General features: G+C 47.4%; 2 protein-coding genes across 2 annotated transcripts; both read left to right on the top strand.

Moving 5' to 3' along the window:
• Nucleotides 1–2,862: 2,862 nt before the first annotated feature.
• On the top strand, nt 2,863–6,420 carry CCR75_002625 (uncharacterized protein; the record flags this gene model as incomplete). The annotated part of the gene is made up of 1 exon (XM_067960722.1): nt 2,863–6,420. One exon carries the CDS (start codon nt 2,863–2,865, stop codon nt 6,418–6,420), a length of 3,558 nt encoding a protein of 1,185 aa, XP_067823466.1.
• A 796-nt stretch (nt 6,421–7,216) lies between these two features.
• Nucleotides 7,217–10,192, top strand: CCR75_002624 (uncharacterized protein; the record flags this gene model as incomplete). The annotated part of the gene is made up of 1 exon (XM_067960721.1): nt 7,217–10,192. The coding sequence occupies one exon, from the start codon at nt 7,217–7,219 to the stop codon at nt 10,190–10,192; it is 2,976 nt and encodes a 991-aa protein (XP_067823467.1).
• Nucleotides 10,193–14,682: the final 4,490 nt, after the last annotated feature.

Genomic DNA, 14,682 nt, shown 5'->3' on the forward strand with positions numbered 1-14,682 from the left:
TTTCCTCTTTGGAACTAAATGACAAAGGTACCTGGAAACCTTTAACCGCAGGTTTCGAAGGACTTATTCCCACAGAATTTATTTGGGAAGTATCCTCCCAAACTGCCTCTAGCTGTGGTTGCGCTACCACAGCAAGATCCTCTACGTTCGACTCTCCAGTCAACCTAGGACTTTTGCTCTGTCTCTTATAGTCTGGCGTTTCAAACTTTCGTGACTGTTGCTGTTTGAGCAAGCATCCTTGTTTCGTACCACTCAACTTATTCGAGTGGTCGAACTTCGACGCTGCCTGTGCTTGTGCATAGCTGCCAGTAACTATGTCCACGTCACAATGGTAGACCTTCGACGTTTCCTGTGCTAGTGCACAGCTGTCATGATCTAACCTCACAGTGTGTTGGGCATTTACACTGAAGTCTCGTGCAGATATGCTAACGACCGAACCTCAAGTGATGCCATCGCACTCACTCTTAGGACATCCATACGCTTGTGGACGCTCCAAGACGTTTATCAGTTGGCCATCTGATCAACAAGAAACAGGCATCGTCAGAGCTCGATAATGCTAGTTCATACATGGCTCGTACTTTCTGAGCTATGATAATTCAAGAATTCTATCAAATTTGTTATCCAAATCGAGTATGATGAAATCATCATCGTACTGTTTGCCCTTTGACGTGTAATGGATACCATTGACACGTTTCTTAACCGTAACAGATGCGCCTGTTGCTAGGCGCACTGTCTTCCTCGTTTTGCCGGATATCGCACTCAATAAATTTGAGTCTGCGATCTTCTAGCGATTGGCGTGTACTAAATTATTCGACCCCACAATCGACTAGGAACTTAAGGGACAACTTATTTGACACATTTTTAGGGTGATGAGGATAAATTCATCACCTGGGGCAGTTACACACAATGTTTGTGTTGAGAAGCATGTTTCGTCAAAAGGCCTGCGAATTCTTTTGACGTTGCTGGATCAGTAGTGCACTCCGAACTTACTGACCCCAATTGTTTTTTTATGATCCGCCTCGCCGTTGCGATTTCGCAACAGCGTCGGATCCTCGTCCTCTGCTGTTCCTAGCGACTGGTCGGTCTTTTCGCATAGTGTTTTAGGCACTGACTATGAGGCACTCATAGGCGTAGTGGCCCTTTTTTGACAACATATACATTTTTGTACGTTTGTAACTTGAAGAGCGAGGATTCTCGCTCTCTACATACGAGAGGTCCATGAGTTCTGGGCCTCCTTTTCTTGTCGTTTCGGTGGACGATATGCACCCGAGTGGATGAAAGCCAGTTTCAGGCTGAAATCCTCCTGTTTCGCTATAGAGATCGTTTAGTCGAGCGACTCTGTTTCTAGCCGTTAAAGGTGAGTCTTGACAGGTCCGTCTGCAATACCTTTAATAAGCACATTTGCCTGTGTTTTTTCATCAATTGGAAGACTAACGATACAACTGACCAGGTATCATATGTTGGGCATAATCGTGAATGTCACGCTTGCCCTTCTCAAAATCCAGGATCTCAGCTCGAGCCCTGGACTCGCCTCTGAGCCAGGTCTAAAAGACCTCATACGACCTAAACAATAATGTGTCGTGAAGCTTGAGCCCCAAGGCGCAAGACTTGCACGTCCGGCTAAATTGGACATGCCAAATTTCACTTTCGTCGCATTATCACTGATACGACGACCTTCTATGGCATCCTTAAATTTGGCGAACCATCTTAAAAGGGAGTCGCTCTCGACTGCCTTAAACTTAAAGATTTCGAGCTTTAGGCTTTCGGGTCGACGATGAAGCGTCGGCCCATTCGCAGCATGTGAATGCTGCTGTCTCAACAGTTCCAACTGTTCAGGACCCTGTTCTCTCAACACCTCTGTGTTGAGAGCCTTGCTGGTGAAGCCCCGTCAATTCGTGTTGATGAACTCGGCTATGGCCGCATTCTGTTCATCAGTGTTCAGAATGAACACCATAGCGCCAACGGCTGGCCTGCCTACGACCATACTCATTCGTCCGATCGCTTTCTATTCAAGGTTACATAAATGAGTTAATCTTTCACGCGTTGCGTCCCATCGCTTTCTACTCAAGGTTGCTCAAATGAGTTAACCTTTCACGCGCTGCGTTATAACCTTTTTTCTCCATCCGACACGTCGATGTTGGATGGAACGTGCGTGAGTCGTCGAGGACTACAAAGTGCTGCCAGGTGTAACGGGGCACCTTTCACTATTACTGATCAGTACTAGTTAACCTTACACGGATTACAATGTAAGTGAGGTGCCTCGAACTTCACGTACACAAGGGTACAGAGAAAGGTTTCAAAGTAGCTAAGGGTCTTTAGCTACGAAAGGTAATTAAAAGGATTAGAATTAGGGAGAAAGTAAAGTTGTATTTATCGATAAAGTTTCCCACGTAACGATCTTTTATCTACTGCTAGACTTATTATAGTAAAATCTTACTAAGTATGGCACATCCTTGCGCGCCGCACAATCGTTTCTTGTAACGGTTGGCGGGGTTGATTTAAACTTAAATGATCTAATAAATTGAGCTAGCATCAATGATACCAAATTTGGTATGATTGGAACTATTTTAAGTCAAAATTAATAACGATAACAATTTGGTACTTCTTTAATTTTTTCCTTTTATAAGAAATAATGTCTGTTATTCCTCTTACATTTACCTCCTATAATGTTCGAAGTCTACCACCCTTCGAATAAAGCAACTATGCTTAACTAAAAGGAAACAATGACTACCTTTCTCTTCGTCACGTCCTTTCTTCTCGTTAGGGTAAGTTGCTCTCAGAGTGCGCACTTGTGATACAACCTTCATTATCAATATTTGTTACTGCCGATAAGTCCGTTTTTTTATTCACTAAGAGGTAACAATGGCTCGCAATGCAAGCGCATCTTTCTCTACTTCCCGTCATTCTCGTTCGTCGCAGTTCACTAGGCGTAGCAGTCCTCCACCCCCTAGCAACCTTAATGACGCGGAAATAGCACGTAAGGTTCAACAGAGCGCAGTGCGTGTGCGTGTTCTACTTCAACTTGACAGTGTACGGGACGAAAAAAAGACTTTGCGTGATGTTCTAGCCGAGTTCGAGCATCGCCTTGAAGCGCAAAGAATCAATGGAGTAACAGAACGCCATGAATTGCGTGTGGATTTGCTAGAGTGTGGTCTTAATTCTTGGCAGGACTTGGTAGAGCTGCAACGCGTGATCATGGGGCTGAAGAGACCGGCGGAGCGTGGAGAAGAACAACAGCTGACGGCCAGGGCGATGTTGTCTAGTCAAGTACCCGACGAGTTGACGCTAAGCTTGTGGTTTGACAAAGATTCGATAGGAACGGTGTGGAAGTTTACAAGCAGCTTAATGCTAAAGCTCAGGAGCTGTGGAATTTTATCGAAAGGGCTATTGCCGCCACGCCGAATGATGGTAAATTTGGCTGTCACGCGCATGGAGCTGAAGCAGTTGGAATATGAAGCGTTTCAGTGGGAAGGAAAGCAGTCGTGGAGTCAGATTGTCGTTGAACTCATTAGTCGAGAGAAAGAGGAGATCCAACGGGCCTTTCTGCCATACATTGCTCCCAATTTGTCCGCTCAGTTGCACTATACTGAGCTAGCTTCGATTCTTGATGGTATGCTGACGCGTGAGACTGATAATTGGAAGCCGATTGTTATAATTATGCGTGGAATTCCAGGGAGTGGGAAGAGCACGCTTAGACGAGAAGTTGAGAACATTTGTCGCAACCTAGGAGTGAAATTCACAGCGTGCTCGGCTGATTTTTGGTTTGAAACTCCTCGAGGCTATAGGTTTGATGGTGCGAAGCTAAAAGCAGCTCACAATAGTTGTAGAGATCAATTTTCTTCAGCTCTTGCAGGAGATTGTCAAACTAGTGATGGACGACAACAGCATGTGGTGTTTGTTGATAATACCAACACGCAAAGATGGGAGTACAAAGAGTACGAAAGTATTGCCAAATCCTCTGGAAGTCAAGTTTATATTTTCGAGATGAAGTGTGTTGACCATCTAATGGCGTATCGAATGGGGCGACGCAACTCCCATGGTGTGCCTCAAGACAAAGTTGTCAGCATGTTTATGCGTTGGGAAGAAGATCGGCGAGCTCGCTATTTTACTCCGCGCTTTGAGTATCCAAGCCTCACTCGGAACCCGCTGTCCGATGGTATCGCCGGTAAAATCTTGTACCTTGGTCTTTTTTTAGACGATGCATCCCAACAGAAGTTGCTGGCACAGATTCCTCTTGTTCATTCGCGCAAATTTGCTGACCATGTCACCCTATTCTATCGCCCAAACAAAATGTACACCCGATTTGCCGAGCTTGGCGCCCCTTTTTGTATTCGTGGAGTTGAGGTTGTACAAGATGAAAGCGGTCAAGCTTTACGGGTTGATTTGGATTTTCTATCTATCCCGGTGCGAAACAAGATACCGCACATAACATTGTCTACAAGAAATGGAGTCAATGCGGTCTATTCAAATGACCTCCTCGAAAGCGGAAAGGCTCAGCGAAAGAAATGCACTCCGCCACTTGAGATCACAACGCGCGTTGGTGCTGCAATAGTAATTCAGAATCGGCAAATGATCATTACATCGTCATTATTTGATGTCAATACCAAATGTTGTCACAAAAGTGTTTTGAATCCATCCCAAGACAACACCGGCGTGTCACCAGAACACGTTGTAGCTTCAATTTCGCGATTATTTATTCTTTACGTCGCCGAAAGCGATTTAGTAAACGGTAACGAAGATACGTTAACCAAGCTGTTGCGGAGAGCTCAGCTTGTTAATCACATAGGCTCTCGATGCGACACACTGAGGCTGCTTTGCATTCAAAAGTCACAAGTTTCGTCACCGTTGTTGAATTCAGTCATGCTGAGCAGAATGCAAAATTGGTTTTGTATCTTCTCATCCCACATTTTTGATGACATGGTTGTGCTTCCACAGCCGCCTTCCTGTCAAAGTTTGGAAAAAGCGATCGACGAATACGTGATAACAGCTGGTCATGAGTCTTTTAAGAAGGTCACGCTTATGACTTCGGTAAAAGAATCCGAGGAATGGCCTCTTTCCAAAATGAAATCTCTTTTTTGCGAGGCATCATTTAGTCTTGTTCACGTACGCGATCAGGCTGATCACTTTCAATCTCTAATTACTTGTCAAACGATTCTGTCGGCCCTGGATTTGCTTGGCACTAACATTCAGGAAGATGTTCAAAGTACAATTTCCGCTGGCATGAAGGCCATAAATGAAGCGTGCGCTCACGTATTTGGTAAGATCGACGATAAGGAACTTCTACGGATAGACACGGCATTACCAGCGTTAAATTCTAGTGTAATTGAAGTAGCTGTTTTGTTGCCAAGTGGCGTTGCATCAAGCGAGACTGAGGCTTACAAGATAAAAATGATGCGAGCGTTGAATGACATTCCAAGTATTCACCATGTTGTTGGATCCAATTTGCCCAACCAAGTGTATTTCAGTCTGTGTAGCGCGTTAAGCAACGCTCCTCATTTTTGCGTGATGATGGAATGGCATGGTAGAACGGCACAAATGCTCTTTGTTGAGCGCCAACTTGTCACAAGCAGAGCCGCTTGCGATATTGAAGCGTATAGTGTGCTTTGTGGAATGCTACGCCCCGTCCTTTGGACACAATGTACCATGGATTTGCGAAGCGTCTGTCGACGTTCTTCGTTGATCAACCTTATCAGTGAGCGGTTGGTCGTTTACTACCTCGACAGCTTCAGTGAGGGCAGGGATGGTAGACCAACGGCTGACGATGCCACATCCGGTCGCATTGTCATCACGTTTTACGACATGATATCGTACTTGTCTAAATTGGAATCGGATCAGTGGGCTGCCGTATTCGACACATCGCTCGAAAAGCTTCAAGGCAACGATGAAGCGCAGCTGATGTGGAGGAATGCGATGACAAGCATGATGCGTAATTGCGTTGCCATCTTGGCGAGCCATCGCTGCTTGAGTGGCGAGACGATAAGCTCAAGCCAGTTTGACTTTAAATCACACTTGTCAGCGTTAGTTGCACTCATGAAGACCGACGCAGCGGAAGCCACCCATGGATCTCTCGAGCGTGCCTACATAAAGGTGCTGACTCCATCTTGGTCTCCTTTGCACTCGCTTGCGTATTGCGACAAGCTACGGAATGCGGCCTCAATGGCGTTATCGCAAGCCGACGACGCAAATAGCCCCGGCTTTTTCTCTTGTGCGTCTAGTTTGGTATCTCGCCGTCTTGACGTGACGTGTTCGTCACGCGATCATTTGCGCATCGTTATGGAAAAAGTTAAAGAAGTTGAAGCTGCTTTAGGAGCTGATTGTGACGGTGGGGTTCATGCTGAACACGTCATTTGCCGATCGGACGCTGATGAAGAAGTCGACTTTGGAGATGCTGAACAACAAAAAAACAAGCAATTATGTTGAGTACAGCGACGTTACGAAGAGCATTAACGTCATACTGTTTCTGCGAAACATTTAATTAAGTACAAAACCACTCTTTTTGCGAAGCACCGATTGATTCTGGCATCTCTGCCGCAATCAAAATTGTGATTTTGTAACATTCAATTTCAAATCTTTGAAGTTTTGTGCATCGTCGCGTTTTTATGAGTATGCTGCGCCGATCAGCACTACGAATACCTATCTTGTTCTTTGTTCAGAGGCACGACAGACGCTTTAGGTCCTGCAGCACGCCCATCGGCAATATTGCTAATGCAAAGTGATAATAATGCACGGTCTACCGAGGACGTAACAGTGCCAAAAGCATAGTGTACACGGTAGTGTTTACAAGAAGCAGATCACGCGTCATCATCAACTCGTTTAGGGCCATTAAAGCCGTTCGACTCATCCGTCATCTACCATCAGCTCGCAACAAACGATGTTGATCCGGCTTTCTCAAAAGTGTTTTCATACCAAAAAGAAGTGCTTTCTTCAGAAGTTCTTTTTTCTTAGGTATTCATTAACTACAAAAGTGACAGAAAGGCCAAATGAGATAGCCCGGCCGCTCTCCCAATTGAAATAGTTAGCATGCTTCTCAAGGGGTTGGTCGAGGCGATTATACCGATGCGGATAGTCACACCTTGGCTCTCACCATCCTTTGCTCGATTCAGGCAGGGCCTTGGAACATTCAGACTTCGCTCGTCGTTTTCCTATTGTCCGTCCGACGACAGCGCCGAGCTGGTTATTTTCTCCCAAAGACGTCGATTTGATGGAGCCGGCACTAATGGCGTTGCAATCGTTGTGTGAGCGCTCGTGGGAGCTGCGACCGCTATGCGAGACACTGCTGGAGCGGCTCGTTGCAATTTGTGGATATACCGATCATTTCAATCAGCAAGAGACCGTCGCGACGAAGGACACTCTTGCCACCGAGATGGCGCTTCAATGGTCGAAACAGGTCAGTGCCGCGCTTTCGCGCTTTACGCTATTGCTGCAGAGTCTTGCCGCGACGGAAAGCGCCGTGTATCGACTCGCAGTCGCTCCGTCTCCGATTCGGGAGCTGCGCTCCCTCCACGTGTGGCTTGATGCGTCGTTTCGCGATTTACATGCCGAACACGTGGATCCTCGGGCCAATTGGGTTCAAGAGTGGGAAGAACAGTTGGAGTGTGTCGAGCACGCTTTACAGCTCACTGCTCGCGTGCAAGTGGATGAAGCCGCCGAACGAACGGCAACGGAGCAATTGGAAATGATTGCCGTCGTGAAATTCGCTTTTCAACAGCTCCAGGACGTTACGAGACATACAAGGATCAAGAAATTAAGTGTTAGCTACGGCAGCAATGGCAAGAGTTCGACCGATGCGCAAGCAGTCGATGGAACGGAATTTTTTCCAGACCACGAGGAGTCGCTGCGTGTTTTGTTTCGCCGATTGGTTCGGATCTGTGGCGTTTCCGTGCCAGTTTTACCGTCGTGGTTCTTATCCCCTGCTGAAGTGGTACAGAATCGCGGCTCGTGTTTTCGAGGAGGCCCGTACTGTCAGATCACAAGTGCCAAGTGGTTACGAAGCCGAGGGCAGCACAAAAGCGGAGTTCAGCAACTTTTAATGAAACAATTAGTGCTCAGTTCTGAATCCGGCAGCAATGCAGAAGTCACACTAATGCAAGCCGTCGAGGCCGTGCAGCACGAGACGGAACTACTGCGAGATGTCGTATGCCATCCTCACGTATTGCAACTTGCAGGAGCTTCGACGTTTGGGTCAGACCCGTTTCTGGCCTTTGTCAGTCCTTGGGTCGCTCCAGAGGCGGGATCAGCGACGGTAACATCACTCGAAGACTATTTAAATTTGTCGGTGGACCACAGACGTCAGTTATTTCGTCTTTTGGCTCAGGCTGCGACGGGCTTGCAGAGTCTACATGAAGCTTCATTAATACATGGAGACCTCTGCTGTGCAAACATTCTCGTAGGAGACGATGGTCAATCTAAGTTAGCGAATTTACGTTCGTTCTCGTTGTCTCGGTGTTTTCCAGAGGAGAAAAGAAAAAGCGCCACCTCAATGTACTGCTCGGGATCCTTGAGATGGCGAGCGCCTGAGTTGCTTAAAGAAAACCCAGCGACAGGCTTAGCCTCTGACATTTATGCATTTGGAATGACATTGTTAGAGGCACTGTCGGAAGACTTACCGTGGGGGTTTATGGCAGATGAAGAAATGCGCGAGCACGTTTTAGCGGGCAAGATGCCACTGCCTCCCGTGGGAGTGGAAGAGAATGTTTGGTCTCTCATTGAAGCCATGTGCGACTCGGACCAAGCTGCTAGACCTGATATTAACACAGTGGTCGAAGAATTGCAGGCTCTAGCGGAAGAAGAACACAAGCGCGATGGTGACAACAATAGCTTTGAAGATGACTCTCCTCCTGCATTGCCATTGCATCGAGCTTCCTCTGCTGATTATCTCAATCAAGTGATAGCTTCCCCATTTGTCACTCCAGTAAATAGCGTACCAAATGGACTGGAATTGGTTCGACGACAGAGCAGTCCTTCCAGTAGCTCGTTAGTGAACTCACCGATGGCTATTGGAAACTCTGTACGCAAGTCAGTATCGCCACTGCACGACTCTGTGGTAGCTACTGTCGAGCTACGGCAAAAGTGGCTCTGTGTGAAGATTAGCTCCATCGGCAATCGCGTGGTCGTGAGCAAATTCTTACGCACTGAATCTGGAGCTGCCGGGGAGATAGAAGCTTCAGGTCGTGTGGAGCGTGGCGATGTACTCGTCGCAATAAACGGTCAAAGCGTCAGTGGCCTGGATCGTCTTCAGATAAGCGCTATTGTTCAGACTTCTTCAAGACCTCTTGAATTATCTTTTCAACGTGATTTGCAACTACTGACGGACTCGTTTCGATTTCGTGGGCTTCCAACGGACCGTCGCTGGCGGGACCGCGGCTCGGCTATTCCTTTGCCCGGGACTTTAAGCAAGTTGCTTACTGGCAGCAGAGATGATGGCAATTTTGAACTGGAGAGTCGGACCGCAACAGATGCGTTCTCGATTGAAATATGGTTTTCGCTTGTTGGACTGAAAGACACATTTTTGGGGGGCGTCTTGCTTGGAGCTCAAGCTCTGCCATTCCAGGAGACAAGTGATACAAGCATGTGGCCGCACGTGCACCAGGCACTATTAACGATCGACCCCTTGTGTAGCCTCTACTGCTCATTCTTGAACCGTCCATCTCCGGCTTGCGTGGTTCGGGAGCTGTCGTTAAATCACTGGTATCATCTTGTTGTTACGTATAGTGGGGATGCTGATAAGGTCAGCTTTAGTAGAAACGACCAGCCAGAACAACTGCTGACTCTGTACCTAAATGGAGAGCAGCGTCTTTCGGATGCTGGTCCTCTGCTTGCAGATTGGGAAAAATTCCGTCACGTCAACGTTGGCTCCGGATGTATCAGTGCCACGGCACCTGCAAAGCCGGAGCCGCACTTTTCTGGCTGGTTTGGCTTTAGTGGTCTTCTTTTTGACATGCGCATTTGGAGGCGTAAAGAGCTCACGAGCTCTCAAGTGCAGCAGCTCTTTCGAGGCAGTAGTGACTTGGTCGATGAAGCTACGTACTCACTACGACGTGACTTGCTCGGTGAGGCGGCTGATTTGACAACGAGCAAGGCCCGAAAGAAGCACTTGAGCTCCGTTCGCTCCACTAAGCTGCAAGGCTCACCATTTGCTGAACTTGTGCGCTCAACGTGGCCTCGTCAAGTCAACGCCCAGGTGTACAGCTAGGATATTGACAAGAGTGTATGTCGTGATTATCTATGTATTCTGGCGTACATCAGAGTAAAGATCACATCAATGTAAGGTCGACAGTCAATTATTGATATTTCGCACACAATGTCTTTCTAAAGGGGTAATTTCAGCGACTCGTCAAGCCGAATTTGACTTTAAGATTTAGGTCTTACCAACTGATACTTTTTATCAATTTTCATCGAGTATAGCTAGACCTCGATACTATCTAGGCCCTGAGTACAGGGAAATTAATACTATACTATTATATAAAGTTCCAACGTAACGATCATTTTATTTACTAAAATAAGTTCCAACGTAACGATCGTTTTATTTACTAAATTTATTACAGCAATAAGTTCCAACGTAACGATCATTCTATTTACTAAATTTATTACAGTAATGAAATGCTATGTAGTGTAACGAAATGTATCGTTACATGATATTAACACTTAAAGGTTGTTAAATAATATATTATCTAAAAAGGTAGATGATATTTGCAGGATATTACTTTATATAGTAGTATTCAAAAAAATTATCCATGTTTCCCCTGAAAGCTACTCCTTTCTAAGTGATATAGAAAGGAGTGCGGTTGAACGAATGAGTTCGACCGTAGGAAACGATGCAATCTTGGCAATGCTGTCCAATTTGGACAGAGATGCCCTCCATTCAACCATCGCCAAGTTCATACAACTTGAACTTGACGAGATGAAGGAAAAAGGAGCATTGCTGAATCAGCAAGGCTCTCAACAGGCAGAACTGTTGAGGTTACAATAGGTACAGACCCCTGTACCTGGGATGACGCAAATGCGTCGTCCCGAAACTTAAGAGATTGACATCTCTAAGAATAGGGGAGTCGAAGTGAACTCCCTCCTGAGATTAAATGTCGAGTTGGACGATGCCATAAGGGCACGTCACATCACCGACGAGCAAATGCAAGTCGCATTCGCTCAATCAAATCTGGCAGGTCGTGCCAAAACTTGGGCATTACCATACGGTGTCGTAGGTGACGAGGGAATATCAGTACGTTGGTCCAATGATTCCTTGTACACGTATCAATGGAGTGCAGAAGAAAACTTGACGCTACTGCTCTGCACTAATATTTAAGTCTTCGACTTTTATTTTGATGGAGTCGAAAAAATAAATTTTCTTTGTTCCTATTGTTACTATTGATATCACCGCGGCAGGCGCTAGTGTGGGTCACAAAAATAGAGTCATCGGGTTCGCCTACCCTTCGACGACTCCAGCGTCACTGCTCACAACTGGAAATCGTTCACGTGATGCGTATTCCCACTATAATCTTACATGTCCATGTTAGATGTGGGAAATGTGGTCCTTGGACGGACTACAAAGTGCTACTAGGTGTAACGGGGCACTACGTCTTGTACTGCTTCAGTACAAGTCCACTTCGCACTGCTTCAGTTGCGAGTGGTGCCCTACGTTATTTCACGTTCACTAGTACGTGCAGAGCAAGACTTCTCTTTAAGGTAACTAGCTTAAAGAGGGTAAAAATGAAAACTGTATTAATATAATTAAGTGTCTCTTTTTCTATCTTTGTAAATGCTAACTTGATTATAATCTGACACTAAACATGAAATTGAATTCTTATCTCTATCTTATCTGTAACTCTCTCTTTGATTACTCCTACAGCTGATTAGTCCGCGGAATAAATAGGTATAATGGTCTATACCTATTTCAAGGTGAGATGATGCGTGACGCACTGATTGTAAAGATGATAATTTACCAATTGTCATGGATTGTTGCAGTGATACACATTGTGTACGTTGTAAAAGGCATATTACATTCTGGCATTCGCGACTTATCTCTCTGCACTCGCACCATACGATCTTACAGGCACGCGATCCTTCCACGCGTCGCGACTGTTCGCACCACGCCATTGCGACTGCTCAAAGCGTCGCATACGCCATCGCAACTGCTCGCTGCGCCCCATCATGCCGCCGCTACTGCTGCCGTACGTCGTCTACTTCTCCCTTTCCCGCTGCATACTGGAACTCAGTGTACCCGATACTGACCTGTCGCATCTTCAATGCAACTCTTGCGATTCACACAGAGCGACTTGGATCCTTGACAGCGGCGCCAGTCGCCACATCGTGAGCGACGATCGTGTACTCATCGACAGCAAGCAGTACAACGACGAGATCTCTCTTGCTGACAACAAGAAGCACGTGCTCACGACGGTCGGACGGGTGCGCCTGTTTGTGACAGCGCGCGGCGAGCAGCGTCAGATCGAGCTGTCGGACGTTTACTATGCGCCAAGTCTTGCGCACAATTTCATCAGCTACGGAAAGCTCGAGCAGCTTGGGTACGCACTCACGTACACAGAAGATGGGCGTGAAGTCGTACGGCGATCAGATGGACACGTCGCGTTTGACGTTACGATGCGCAATAGTGTTCTGGTCGTCGAGACGTCCAGCGCGATCAAGCCAGCAGACGCGATCTTTGCTGCCCTTGAGGAGGAGGCGACGGCAGATGTGTCGCCCGATGTGCAAGAAGCGACACTCGTGAACTTCCACCAGAGGTTCGGGCATTTGTCTTATGACACGATCGAGAGGATCGCGAAGACCCCTGGCAGTGGCATTCGCATCACGGATCACAGACGTTTGACGTGCATCACGTGTGCTAAAAGCAAACCGACGAAGAACAGCCAAAGCAAGAAGGACACCAGCGCGCACTCTCCAATTGATCGTGTCGGCGGAGTGATATGCTCCGATCTCAAAGGGCCATTGACACCGGCTGATCGCTTGCGGAACCGGTATCTTGTTAATTTCGTCGATCATAAGAGTAACTACTGCTGCATCTTCCTGGCAAAGACCAAGGATGCAGCCGCAAAAAAGTTTGAGCATTTCCTCACTTTTTTCGAGCGAGAGTTCAATTGTAAGGTCGCCGTGTTGCGCACAGTCTGCTCGGCTGTCGTTCACTGCCAGCAGTAGCACTTCTTCGTTGTCGTCTTTGGCCTTCTTCTCCTTCCTCTTGGAGCGGCAGTCCTTCTTTAAATGCCCCTGCTTCTTGCAGTTGTGGCACGTGCGCGTTTCCTTGCGCGTGTCGGGTCATTGGCGACTGCGTCGACCTCGCGACCCAGTGACTTGCCGACACGACTGTCGACCTCGACTGCTTGGGCAAAGTGCGCAAACTCCTCTGCTTGGCGCAAGTAGTCGATGCGTCCTGCGTCGAACTTCGCCATGAGCACCGTCGACAGATCCGCCGACGCATACTGGACATTTGTTGTCAAGCTCGCCTTCAATAGCACCCACACTAATTTCGCCTCAATCCTTGTCGCACCATTTCCAGTCAGGTCCGCGAATCACCTTGAACCCAACTATTAGCTCTATTTCGTCGGTCATTTCTTGCTTCTGACGCAGATTTGGGTCATCAAGCCTGTAACGGGCTAAAGTTGCCTTTATGTTACACAGTCCCCGTTATGTACACTTGGTGTACATAACGGGGATGGTCAATTACTAAATAATAGTAATTAGACCCAACTCTCGGGTGTGGTGCACATTTGTGACCAACCCTTGTGGATGTGATGCACATGGTGCATTCACATCAGGAGGGATGACGGCTTGCGTCATCCGTTACGCGAGGTATCTAGAAAGATACGCTCGCAATACATAGTAAATGTTATCTAGAGAGATAACATTTGAATTGGTAAAAATAGGTATTTGTATTTAATTCTATTAAATATAAATCAGTCTGAAAACTACTTCCTACTTGGTAAGTGCGCACGAGGAGACGGATTACCGCTCCCGTGACGACACTTAACCAGAGTACTTAGTGTGTTGGGTGAGGTCGCTTGCGCGCCCACCACAACTACCTCACTGCACGCAAGAGAAGCAGGTTTAACCGCTTCCTCGCTGTGCTAGGGTGTATGTCTAAGTAGAGCGTGGCCGCATTACGACGTGCCCGCCTACACTTGGTAGCACTCGAAATCCTTCCGACGACCCGCATCTCTGCGTGTGCTCGTGAGGATGAGCCTCAATAATGATTGGGCTCATTTTTTCCACCTCTCCGAACATCATCGGGAGGTGGCGGGCGTATGGCGCAGGGACTTGGTGAACAAGCCCTAGCCAGGCTCATGGGTAGTCCTCCTGAGCAACATGTTGCTCAGTTGGAGCAGTTTGAGGCATTCGTGCTCGGACAGCGGAGGGCCGCGTCCGAGGCACAGAGCCATGCTGCGGCGGAGTCCGTCTCTCAGACTCAGGATGAGCTGATGCATGAGCAGGCTTGGAGCGTGGCTCTCGACAGGACTGTTGAGATGATTTCTGCCCGGCCGCATCAGCCGAGGCCCATTCGGATAGATCCGCTCAAGTTCGATTAAACTGCGGCGCACACGATTGTCCACTGGCTTTTAGTCGTACAGCAATGCGGTGTCACCCAGCTCATCGAGGACGACAGCCGGATGGTGTCGTACATTATGTCGCATCTGCGCGGTAAGGCCTCAGAGTGGGCTTACTCGGCGCTTATGGCGGACG

Source organism: Bremia lactucae, linkage group LG8 (assembly GCF_004359215.1).
Source record: "Bremia lactucae strain SF5 linkage group LG8, whole genome shotgun sequence".
Classification (NCBI taxonomy): Eukaryota; Oomycota; class Peronosporomycetes; order Peronosporales; family Peronosporaceae; genus Bremia; species Bremia lactucae.